This window comes from Gymnodraco acuticeps, unplaced genomic scaffold, assembly GCF_902827175.1.
Source record: "Gymnodraco acuticeps unplaced genomic scaffold, fGymAcu1.1, whole genome shotgun sequence".
Classification (NCBI taxonomy): Eukaryota; Metazoa; Chordata; class Actinopteri; order Perciformes; family Bathydraconidae; genus Gymnodraco; species Gymnodraco acuticeps.
Window position 1 is genome coordinate 925,310 of NW_022990316.1, and position 13,363 is coordinate 938,672.

General features: G+C 42.1%; 1 protein-coding gene across 1 annotated transcript; it reads right to left on the reverse strand.

Annotated features, from left to right (window-relative positions):
- Positions 1-351: 351 nt before the first annotated feature.
- Positions 352-5,158, reverse strand: LOC117550588. Its single transcript, XM_034223002.1, has 8 exons — positions 5,024-5,158; positions 4,540-4,841; positions 3,195-3,732; positions 2,929-3,115; positions 2,585-2,836; positions 1,799-1,970; positions 699-847; positions 352-602 (listed from the first exon to the last, which is right to left on the reverse strand). Exons 1-8 carry the CDS (start codon positions 5,156-5,158, stop codon positions 481-483), a joined length of 1,857 nt encoding a protein of 618 aa, XP_034078893.1. The 3' UTR covers positions 352-480.
- Positions 5,159-13,363: the final 8,205 nt, after the last annotated feature.

Below are 13,363 nucleotides of genomic sequence, written 5' to 3' on the forward strand. Positions count from 1 at the left end.
ACCCCAGAGTTATTGTCCAGTGACCAGCTGCTCAACGGAAGAGTATTTTTGAATCATCTGGATTTAAATGCATAACTCATATCAGACCTCAAACCTAACATGACCACAGCAGTCTTCTCAAAATAAACTAGATATTTGTATCCCCCTGGTAACCCTCATAAGTATAACCAAGATCAACATGAAATGAATTGATTTTGAGCACCAGTACAAAAAAGAAAGATGTGTAGTGCCGAGAGATAGGGAGTCACAGGCGGTGCAATGGAGGTACAAAAGTTGACTTTATTTGACAGGAGGGCACACAATATATATAGAGATCCACATACATGTCCATGTGGAAACAAAACCCCCCACTGTAGTTCCATGTGTGGATTATGTAACCCAGTGTATGTGTGTGTGTGTGGTCACCACAGATGTCACCATTTATTTATTAAAGCGACTCCTGCTCCTCTGTACTCCAACAAGCACAAGCTTGTTAGGTTTTTAAAATGCTGACGCAATTGGGGGTGGGATTTCTCTGTTTGACCTCAGAGCTTCGGCCTTCTTGTAGGTAGGGTAAGTATTCCGCAGCTCAACGACCTCTCCCATCAGTTCTTGCACATAAGCTGAAAAGACAAACAGGGGGGAAAATATTATTCCAAAAACAACACATTCGGGCCCTGTTGAAAGCTTAGCGATAGGCACATTGAGCAGACACTCACCGAAAGTTGGTGTAACTTTGACTGCTTTGATGACTGGCTCTCCCCTCCTGGCCTTCAGAAACGACACGCCCCACATGTGTTTCCCGGTCTGCGTCATAGCTTGAGTCCGTGCAGAATTTTCATTGAAGTGGAGTCCGGCTAATTGTACTCTGCATCAAAAAATAATAATATAAATTGTGTAGGACAATTCACCAAAATAAATCCTGTGACGACCCCTCCACACTGTGTGTGTGTGTGTGTGGTGTGTGTGTGTGTGTGTGTGTGTGTGGTGTGTGTGTGTGTGTGTGTGTGTGTGTGTGTGTGTGTGTGTGTGTGTGTGTGTGTGTGTGTGTGTGTGTGTGTGCTACAGGTGCTGCAGGTGCTGCAGGTGCTGCAGGTGCTGCAGGTGCTGCAGGTGCTGCAGGTGCTGCAGGTGCTGCAGGTGCTGCAGGTGCTGCAGGTGCTGCAGGTGCTGCAGGTGCTGCAGGTGCTGCAGGTGCTGCAGGTGCTGCAGGTGCTGCAGGTGCTGATGAGCCACACCTGTGGGCGGATGGCTATCTGATGAGCTGCATCTGGTGAAGCGGGATAAAGGAGGAGCCCAGGCGGTTGCGTCGGTCTCACTCCTCTGGGCACTTTCTCGGTGCCAGCCTCGGGGACCTGTGGCTGGTTTTTGTCATTATATTGTAAATAAGAGAATAAACACTTGTTATTCTCTTACCCTTCATCTCGCCTCCCTGCTTTTTGTTGCCGCCCAGGAGCCGGGTACGAAGGGTAAGAGAATAACAGAAATAACAAGTGTACAGAGAAAGTGCCCAGAGGAGTGAGACCGACGCAACCGCCTGGGCTCCTCCTTTATCCCGCTTTACCAGGTGCAGCTCATCAGATAGGCATCCGCCCACAGGTGCGGCTCATCAGCACCTGAACACACACACACACACACACACACACACACACACACACACACACACACACACACCACACACACACACACACACACACACACACACACACACACACACACACACACACACACACACACACACACACACACACACACACACACACCACGTGGTGTGGAGGGGTCGTCACAATCCCTTGAGCAACGGAAGTTTTAGAAATACCTGGCAGCCATAGTAGTGAATGGGAAATGCACGCTCTTGGGTGCAAAGAATAAAATCACTTTATGAAACGACTCCAAAGACGACGTTTGTTCTGCAGGCGACAGGCGAGCGATGTCCTTCAACAGCAGCTTGCTTTTGACGATCAGCTCCAGCTCTTTGTAGGGTTTAGAACCTTTGGGAAAAAATATTTTCATCGTCAATTTACTGGACATTGTCGGTCAGACATATGCAGCCCCATCCACGAGTAACGTTTCCACGTCAGGTGTTATGTATGCTAGCAGCGACACACAGAGTTAACTGCATTATACAAACATGGGTTAATGATTAGAGGAAACTGAGTTATTTATTTTGTTAAAGTTTCAGCTATTCTGTTTACAATTCTGTCATCAGATTATTTAATACGATTTGTTAAAACATTGTTGTTTCTTTTGATGTGAAATATTATTTATTTAATTTAAATAAAAAGCAATGTTAATTTTGTTCAAAATGTGTTTAGTTAATTTGATAATATGTATTTTTTAATCAAGTATTCATCTTTATTGTCTTCATTGTTATTTTACACATGCCTAAAACAACCTCAAGCTAAATGTAAAAGTTGATGGCTAAATAAGAGCGTTTGAGAAATTGTGCAAGGCATACAGTAATAGTCCGAATAGTCGATTAATCGTTTCATTAATCGATTATCAAATTAGTCGTTTGTTGCAGCCCTACTGGATTCCCCCAAATATTGTGGAAGGATGCAAAAATGTGTCCTTGTAAGTGTATACACATTTGTGTCTTAAGTACCTTTGATAAGCCAGTCTCGTTCATCATTTTGTTCCAGTGGACCATGTACACAGCTTTGAAAGAGCTGTCCATGGCCAGTATGGACATTGATGACATGGTTGAGCAGCGACAGCCACTTCTTAACAACCAATGGTCCGTCACCTTGGCTGGTTGATGCCACCCAATAGACGTGGTGACTGATGGACTTGGACCACATCAGCAGTATGTTCAGGATCTTCCTCTTCCCTTTGGCATCAATCTTTTTTCGGATCCCTACAGTATTAAATAAAATAGTACACCGTTTATCTTGCTTACTTAAAGCACATGTTTATTTCTGTATGTTTTTATGTAAAATAGCACCTTACCTTTAGCTACATGCCATACATCAAACCAGTGTTCAATTGAAGGCTCCTTCTCCCTCATATATTTCTTCACAGAACCATGCCGATCTGTGGTGATTGATGCTATGGTGACACCTTCATCCTTCAGCTTTTGAAGACCCCTCTTCAGTCCCTCCAACTCCATGGCGTTTGAGCTGCTGACTTCATTGCTCTGGATGGATATAGAACCAGAGCATGATTATACACAGATATCAGGTTATTACAGAGTGATTGAACCAAATCTAACTCACCTGTATTAGCTGTGTGTCAAGCACTTTGGAGTTAGTCAGGTCCATCAAGGTGTAGCTGCCATACTTTGCAGTGTGACCAGGCGAACAACAGCGACCGTCTCCTCCTAACTTAGCTGGCCGATCCTTCAACGCTGCCAGGTGATGTTGTTGTTTTCTTTTCCACACATTTTCAACAGCAGGAATCAGGTACGAGGTTTGGAGCAGGGAATATGTTCGCAGAGATATGGCTGGGATATTCATGTATCGAAACAAATTCAGAATCTTCACAGAGCTGTTCCCTCCAAACAAAATGGCTGAAGCAATCTGAAGGTTTCCTGCAGGCATTGTTCCATAGCATGGTTGGGAGTCCCATACCTTAGAGTGGCCATGTGCACACAACTGTTCAAACACCACCATGCTCCCAATGACGCGCTTGAGCTGGACCCGACAAGTGGCGAAACACACAGAGCAGATGGCCAGCAACTTCAGCAGGCAACTGCCATAGACCAGGAACTTTTGGTCTTCCAGAGGCGAGGCATCTGCATAAAGTTCTTTCTTCCTGAAATAAGATTTGAAATTTGTAAACGTGGAAATAGGGCATCGTCGGAAATGAGACTGGACACTGGACAGTTATTCATATATGCCATCTGACTCTCATCGCTCTTTATAATAGCTACATAATACACTTTAATATGTTTGAGATAATACAAGAGGGGTCTTCACTGAGGTGTGATATCACTATTAGATCTACGCCTCGATCTAATAGTGATATCACACATAACGTCATCAGTGTATTATCCGTCATAAATCCCGTGAATGTACACTGAACAAAAATATAAACGCAACACTTTTGTTTTTGCTCCCATTTTTCATGAGATGAACTCAAAAATCTAAAACATTTTCTATATACATAAAATAACCATTTCTCTCAAATATTGTTCACAAATCTGAAAAAATCTGTGATAGTGAGCACTTCTCCTTTTGTGGCCAGCCTAAGGCACACCTGTGCAATAATCATGCTGTCTAATCAGCATCTTGATATGCCACACCTGTGAGGTGGGATGGATTATCTCGGCAAAGGAGAAGTGCTCACTATCACAGACATTTTCAGATTTGTGAACAATATTTGAGAGAAATTATTATTTTGTGTATATAGAAAATGTTTTAGATCTTTGAGTTCATCTCATGAAAAATGGGAGCAAAAACAAAAGTGTTGCATTTATATTTTTGTTCAGTGTAGCATTAATATAAGTAGCAATATCAGAGCCGTTAAATATCTGATATCACCCCATGGGATTTATATCCCAATAAGATCTCAATGTATAAGACATAACACGATATTTGCTGAACATCTACATGTACTTACACAGTATTGTCATCATCTGTGTCTCCATCATCCTGGTCTGTTGTTGCATCTTCACATGAAAAATGCCAGTCAGGATCATCATCTGACTCATCACCAGACTGATCTTCGGAATGATCACTGTCTTCATCAAGATCTATGGGAAGAGGCTCGTACGATGTCCCGATCGTTGTGGTGAGGAGTGCAGTCTGTTGTCCGAAGTCCGAACCAGATTTGAGGCCCAAAGTACAGGTTCCCCTTGACCTTGATGCTTTTTTCTGAGATGGAAAATCTCTGTCGTACGTTTGAGTGGCACGGTTTTGCAGCTGTAATAAAATTGGAAAATAACAAATTGAACATTTACAAGATGAACAATCTTGATTGTGTATTACAACAGCAGTAAAATTAGAGGGCATACAGTCCATTCAAAAAGGCTGATATTGGTACTAGTATATATATGTGAACAACAACTACATCATGATGATTTGTTCTTTATTCTTTTGTTTACCTCTACTTCGGTTTGAATTGCAATTTCAGCTGTTGGCATGGCTCCAGAAGAGTGTGGCTCCTCTGTCCCAATCTCCTCGACTTCAGTATCTCCCTCAATAGCAGGATCCTCAGTGTCTGTGCTGGTGTCCTGCATCAAACTTTTCAACACCTGTTTGAAGGAATATTTTAACCTATTCTGCCCTGAGCCTGTTTGTCAGGTTTCAGGCTTTAAAATGCCACTAACACAACAAAGACTATATCTTCACTTGTAAAAGGGGAACATTAATTGTTGGATGGACGCCTAAAAAAAAAACATTACTTATAGTGAAAACCACCCTTGAATGATGGGTTAGTAGACTAAAAGCTTTAGGAATCAAAACTATAACATATAAGTACCCTGTATCAAGATTGATGCAAAACAAGTGACGTTTGACCTTTTTAGAGAGGTTTAGCCCACCTCTATAAGCACCCACTCGGCTGAAAGAAATGAAAGCATAGCGGAGGGCTTTTTTGATGCAATGGCCTAATGAAGTGGTTAGAAGAATGTTGGGTTTTCCAAGTGCTCACAGTCACTTTTAATTGCACGGGGGGCATTTTTTATTGTGGCAGGAGGAATAATAGTGGATTTAATCCCTATCATAATGCATATTGTTCACACTTTTCCGTTATGAGTGGAGGAGCGATGAATGAGCTGCAGACAAACTACAATGCTAACAGTGAATTAGCCCCGAGCGAAAAATGCTAACCTATTACTGCACCGAAATCACTCCTAGTTCCCTTATTACTTATCCTAGCTCCACATCCAACACATTGTTTATGATCGTAAAGACACATAATCTAACGGTGCCCACCTCTATAAGCAATAAAACTTAATAAAACTGCAATTCCGTTATCTGCGTTATCTGCTGTGCTCCGTGCGTTTTGAAATCTAATCAAAAGTTGTTTACCTCAATTCTTTGTCGTTTCTCCATCGCCCGGCTCTTTCGTTCTTTCAGTGGTTTCTTGTGCTGAAATATGGAGGGGACGGCTCCGGGTTTCAGCCTCCGACGTACTATTAATGCTTCTGCACCAACAGACTTGATGATAGCAGGATCAACCTCGTATGCATCACACGTGAAGTGATCAGAACACAACCTGCTCCATTTTGTCGGTTGCCAGCCAACACGATTCACTAACAAAATCCATTTTTTGCGGATGATTTGGTCTTTGGGAAATACATGAAAAACTCTCCCAGATCCCGCACCGTTCGTACAACAAAAAGCACAACAATAACCCATGTTAATTCAGTTTTCTTTTCGAAAAACTCGTGACCGAGACTGCCGAGTCGGGATGTTTGGTCCAGAGACTGTTTGGCATGAATGACGTCACGCGCGCGGAGGCTGCTGGGGAGGTCATGTCAGAAATTCAGACGGCTTTGGGTCAAGTTTTGTATCAATAAAAAGCTTTTTTTCGGGTGTATTATCTCGATTTAAATTTTTTTAAAAATACAGGCAGTCTTAAAAACAACATTTCTATAAAAATGTAGCATATTTGGAAGCTTTGCATTTGATCTTTAAGGTTCATTTTCAATTCGCCATGCTCTACTATAGCATAAATAGACTAGCTAACGTCAACGTATTGTTGAAGAGAGGCTTAGTGTATATTAAATCAACCTCACAATAAAATGGGTGCATCTTTAAAATATGAACGTCACATTTCAAGATGGTCCAGAAATAACGCTCCCTTAGATATTGTAATATGGTTTGTTGAACTGGAGTTATTTATTGCAGCTAACCGCCTATCATGCGGCTTTCACACCAGCGCTTTTCCCTTTCTAGCTCCGAGCTTTTCTGGTTCAGCTCCGGTTTCCCTTTTCTGTTCACACCGCCCAGCACCCGACTGGTGCTGCCGCTGCTGCGTCATGACGTCACTGTTTACATCGCTGATTTGCTCCCCAACGGCATTACGGCGCTCACAACAACGGGGAACTGCGTCGGGTCGATGATCATGTTGCTTTTAATCACACGAAGCCAGAATAAATTGAATAACGACTTCTCCAACCTTATACTTTGCTCCAGAGTGCCGTGGTTCATTGTTTATTAATGTGTTTCTGCAGCATTTACCGACCGCTGCAGTGTTGGCTGCTCTTCCACGGGAGTTTATTCTCCTCCGTTAGCTCCCGGTTAGCTCACATTGCAGCGGCCGCTCTAAAGTATTCACTGTCCGACTCACACAAGCAGCTGATACATATCCCCAGTTCCCCTTAGCCCAGTGGTTCTCAAACTTTTTCTGTCAGGCCCTCCCTTTGGAGAAAAAAATAAGTCGGGCCCCCCCAACACAAATAGTCAGGCTCAGTGGCGGCGCCAGAGATTTATTTTGGGGGTGCTGTGTATGGGCTCAGAACAGTCTCATAATACACACATGCACACAGAAGGATTCAAACTTGTATTTCCGGATCCATACTTGTGTTTTTCAATGCACACACAAATGTATTCCGTTTCATATACATGTAAATAAAATCCAAATACAGAAAAAAGTTTTACATATGTATTTTTGATCCTCACTTATTAGTTTCCCGTTTAAAAACCTCTGCACCTGCAAACACAAACAGCTTTCTGTGCACGGATCACTTTGCATTCGTGTGTGGGTTTTTTGAGACTCCCCTGACGGTCAGCCGATTCGTACTTGTAATTGTTTCTATCTATAGCCAATCAGATGTCTCCTTCATTCTAAGCTAATCACATGAGCGCGCCCCCACGAGGGTAAGATTACTTCATATACGCATTTTGCGCAGTCCGGTCAGCTCGCTAAACAGAGGGCGGAGCATCAGGTGATCATGCAGAGCAGCGTGTCTCCATCAGACTCAGCAGCTGATCTGATCTCTCTCTTGCGTCCGGTTATACTTCACTCGCGTTTATGTCCATATCGATCAGATCCAGCCCTCCTAATCGGCCTTTATAGAGAGCACCGATCAAACTATTAAGAGTGAATATCGGCCGATAATGACCGGCGGGGCTCCCCCCTGTTAACAGGTCACTGTCTAGCACTGGCTTCGTAAGGCACTGATCGATTAGGCTAAGCTAACCTGTAGCTGCTCCCTCCACACTCACAACAACTTCATACAGACATAAATAAAGCAGCTGTATTCGCCATACAGGAAACACACATTTAAAACGGGTTTGCCTGCCGTTTTTGTGTACACAAGCATTCATCAATGGTTTGGAAAGTGGCGCTGTACCTTAATAATATAAAGGCTTGTATTTGCGTGCTTTTCCTGTTCGGAAAGTGGCGCTGTACTGAGAGTGGAGGGTGTCCTGAGATTAGCGCCTGCAGGCAGGCTCCATAGATCTGTCAACTCCGGACTGCGCAAAATGCGTACATGAAGCGCTACGTCATGAACGCAATAAATCTACCCTCGTGGGGGCGCGCTCATGTGATTGGCTTAGAATTGAGGAGACATCTGATTGGCTATAGATAGAAATAATTACAAGTACGAATCGGCTGACCGTCAGGGGAGTCTCAAAAAACCCACACACGAATGCACAGCGATCCGTGCACAGAAAGCTGTTTGTGTTTGCAGGTTCAGAGGTTTTAAACGGAAAACAAATATGTGAGGATCAAAAATACACATGTAAAACTTTTTTCTGTATTTGGATTTTATTTACATGTATATGAAACGGAATACATTTGTGTGTGCATTGAAAAACACAAGTGTGGATCCGGAAATACAAGTGTGAATCCTTTTGCGGATCATGAAATACAAGTGTGAATCCTTCTGTGCACATGTGTGTATTATGAGACTGTTCTGAGCCCATAGCTGTGGGGTAGCTTGACGTTTCATAGAGGGTGCTCAAACATTTAGGGTTTCCCATTAATGTACCGGTCGCTACAGTGGAATTTTCTACTGCAACACTCCCCACACATATACACAGTGTACCCGCGACTGTTACAATGAAGGCTCGATAATCAGCTCACGGCATATAGGTGTAAGCAGGGGTAAAGTGCTATTTTTATAGGTGGTGTGTGGACCTCACATAGGGGGGTCCTGGGGCAAGCTCCCCCGCGAAGATTTTTAAATATTGAAGTTAAAAGCATCAATCTGGTATCTTTGAGAGCAAAATGAAGAGATCTATGGATACATCTCTCAACATCCATTTGAAACAGAACTGTAAACAGATGTACTATTTCTTTATGGATATTTTGCAAATCACTCCCCTTTTAAACGTTATTCTTGTTTTACTGTCATATAGTATTTCATACTTGTTTTTCATTCATTCTCTTATTTTTTTATAACTATAATGATCATATAAACGTGTGCCTCGGAAATAATTGTTTACATTAATGGTGACCAAAACGTTTGAGACCCACTGAGATAACACTGAGAGTCCTTTAGCTCACTGAGTCTCTCAGTCTGGCAGGAGAGGACTCTCCTCCACTTTGTTGTTGAAAAAACTCCTTATATCCGTTAGCGTAGCTCGCTAGCACCAGAAGCTAACAACAACGATCTCCGGTACCGGTGCGCCATCTCTCTCTCGCTCGCGCACGCACACAAAATGGCTCGTTCCACACACACACAGAGCCGAGCTTTAATGAAACACAGAGACCCAGACGTAATAGTACTGTATCATATTATTTTCGAATCAATAATTTTTCAAAATATTATTATTATTTTTTTTTTTTAGACATTTTTTTTAGACATTTTCTCCTGGTCCCTCGCGCCCCCCCTGTCATGCCTCTGCGTCCCCCTGGGGGGGCGCGCCCCCACTTTGAGAACCACTGCCTTAGCCTAAGTGAATGTATGTCAGTCTGAATTGACGCTGTTTGGTATCACAACGCTGTTATGAAAGTTTCTCTGGTATAAAATGGGTGATGTTAGCATAGCAACCGAAACTAAACTGACTATTTGCTATTGCTATCCTATTGTGGCATAAACCGTTTTCTACAGGCACATTTTACCGGCGTATTTTTATTATGATTCTACTTGTGATAGTCGGACACGACAACAATGTGCAGCCCATGTATTGATTCCATCCGATAGCTGCTATAATACAAAACACGTCTGCCTCTCTCCACAATGATCAATAACAGTGAACGGATGGTCAAAGTAAGGTACAAATAAACAGAATCACACGAAGCCTGGTTAGTGTTGCCTGACTTTATAAAGTGTGTTTATAAGCACTACTGCTTGTAGGCAGGCATGACAGTCGACCCATGTTCAGGGGAGGTGGGTTTAGTTTCCTGCACGCCTCGACGTAAGAGAGACGTAAGCGACGCCACCTCTTAGCTCCGAAGCTCTTGCCTCTAGACCGACAATTTTTTGGAGCTGGAAGTGAACCGGATTCCGGAGCTAAGAGCAGGCGCCGCTGCGGTGTGAACAGGAAAAACCGGCGCTTTTCAGGCTCCAGCTCCGAGCCGGAGCTGAAAAAGCGCTGGTGTGAAAGGGGCAACAGACGAACGACCCAAACATTGTTGTTTTTAATATTATTACCAATGCCTCTTTTCATTTTATTATCATCACACTTGAGAAACAGCCTTATCGTGGCTGTAGAACGGAACATGTAACTTAACCCTCTGTAGTCTAAGGGTATTTTCTCGATTTTTAGATGTTTTCTTAAATCACCTTTTAAATGTATTTCTCCTAAAATGGCACCCCATGTGTTACATATCAAAATATTCAGGACAATCTCTGGTATTGCTATACATGCAAATTACTCACCTTAGAGCACTGTTTGATGAGATAAGTAGCTCAAAAGCTTAAAATTTGACATCTGATTTTCGGAAAATCTTCAAAACTTTTGTGAAAACACAAATGTACTCATGTGATCGAATTGTTTTGCTATTTTAGATTTGGTTACCAAAGTCTTAGGATCACAAAAGCAGTGAAATATTTGAATTACACTGTATATAAATGTGTTATTCATGTCTAAAATGAAAATGTTTTAATTTTAATTTTGAGTAAAATAGGTGTTTATCACTCTACTTTCACCACAGCAGGGACTGAGATACATTAGGACTGAATAATGACTTCATATTACATACCAAGGTTCATGTGATGTGTACAAATACAAATTGAGCATTCAACTTTTTTTTTCAACCAACAATTTATTATAAATATGTTTTTTTCAACCACCTATTTATATAAATATAAGAAACTGGAAAATCTAACTATTTACAATATTGAACATCAGAACTTTCAACCAACTATTCATTATAAATGTCAATACAGTGTCAAGGTATTTGTCTGTCTTCCAAGACAGTGGGTCTGGCTGCTGTGTAGGTGGGGGTGATGGTGCATGGGCTGCTGTGTAGGTGGGGTGTACAAGTGCTATACGAGACCTCCATGAGACCTCCTTGCTGACTGGATTGAAGGTGATGGCTGTGGTGGAGCCTTTGTGCTGAGGTGTATCTTGACCTGGTGGCAGCCGCAGATGGAGGTGGAGGCAGCTGTAGTGATGCTGGTCTGCTGATCCTTGGTGGTGATGGCTCTGGTGAAGGCCCTTGAGCCACAGTAGATCTTGACCTGGGGGCAGGCACAGATGGATGTTCTGGCTGCTGGATAAACGCCGCCTGTGGGCCACTAGGCCCAGGCAACTGTGAAACATCTCTGTAAAACAAATTAAAATGTAGGACAATAATTACAACTCATTTCATTGAAATAAAGTTCAAGTAAAATGTTGCTCAAGCACAAATAACAATGCACACATAAAAAGAAAGTTTGGGAGGTTGGAGAAGGAGTCTCTCTTGATCACACACACACACACACACACACACACACACACACACACACACACACACACACACACACACACACACACACACACACACACACATTTCCAGTTACTTTACATTCAGTATAAAATCACAGACACACATGTACATAGGCTACATCTGATTACAAAGTCTCATCTGAACAGGATGAATAAATCATCTGAATAAATCTATGACAAAGTCTCATCTGTACAGAACAGTATGATAAAATAATCGATGGCAAAAACATGTCACTGTAAATGTCTCCGTTGTGGGACGAATAAATGATTAATTTAATCCTCGACACATGTAATCTCACTTTTACACACCAAAATAACGTTAACACAGAGTAAACGTTTGCTAATGGAGAGTCTATTTTGTCCCAATAAAACGTTCATGACTATCGATACAAAATATATATCAATAAACCTATTGTTCATTTTCGCGGTATTCCCCACACATTGCCAGTACACTATTACTGTAATATTTACACTTACCCATGCCCAAATGGATCTTTGTTGTTGTCTTTGTATTCTTCTTCTTCAGAAGAGTCGAAGACTTCAGGTTCTGAGGCTCTATCTTCACTGCTGCTTGCGAAATAAATCTCTAGCGAAGTCGGCAACTGTAAAGTTTTTTTTTAGCCATTTTCTCTGTCTCTCTCTCTCTCCTCAAAGACGTAAACTGATGGGAGACACGTGGTTTATGTTTTGTTTACTTGGTGGGTAGGTCCTTAGTGATTTCTCGATGTCCATTGGTCATTTCAGACCATGATGGCTGCCGGCCGAGATTTCCTTGACCGACACACGAATCCACCAATCCCACACAGTGTAAAGTCAAGCTGCTTTGAGCGGCCATATTGGCGGCTGTGCCCTGGTTACAGTCTCCCAGGAGATACCGCTGGAAAGCTACTCTTCCAGCGATTCCGCGGATATCTGAATCATATTTCTACTCCTTATAATCGGCGCGTCCACCGACTCCAGAGGGTTAATGCCTGCATTTAAGGACGATGAATAGCGTAGTGATCAATGCTTTAGTGACAAGGAAATTATTTGTTTAGAAAAAAAAAAGCCGGGCCCCCCCAACACAAATAGTCAGGCTCAGTGGCGGCGCCAGAGATTTATTTTGGGGGTGCTATGGGGTAGCTTGACGTTTCATAGAGGGTGCTCAAACATTTAGGGTTTTCCATTAATGTACCGGGCGCTACAGTGGAATTTTCTACTGCAACAATCCCCACACATATACACAATGTACCCGCGACTGTTACAATGAAGGCTCGATATCAGCTCACGGCATATAGGTTAAAATAGATTTTTAAATATTGAAGTTAAAAGCTTCAATCTGGTGCACTTTGTGAGCAAAATGAAGAGATCTATGGATACATCTCTCAACACCCATATTAAACAGAACTGTTAACAGATTTACTATTTCTTTATGGATATTTTACAAATCACTCCCTTTTAAACTTTATTCTTTTTTTAATGTCATAGTATTTCATACCTGTTTTTAATTTATTCTCTTATTTTTTTATAACTATAATGATCATATAAATGTGTGACTCGGAAATAATTGTTTACATTAATGGTGACCAAAACGTTTGAGACCCACTGAGATAACACTGAGAGAGCTTTAGTTC

Bases quoted from the DNA above. Each gene is read 5' to 3' on its own strand.
- LOC117550588 (XM_034223002.1), bottom strand. From the start codon at position 5,158: ATGCAGGACACCAGCACAGACACTGAGGATCCTGCTATTGAGGGAGAT. The intron at 4,842-5,023 runs GTAAACAAAAGA...ATTTTATTACAG, and splicing joins CAATTCAAACCGAAGTAGAG to CTGCAAAACCGTGCCACTCA. The intron at 3,116-3,194 runs GTGAGTTAGATT...ATATCCATCCAG, and splicing joins TTGACACACAGCTAATACAG to AGCAATGAAGTCAGCAGCTC.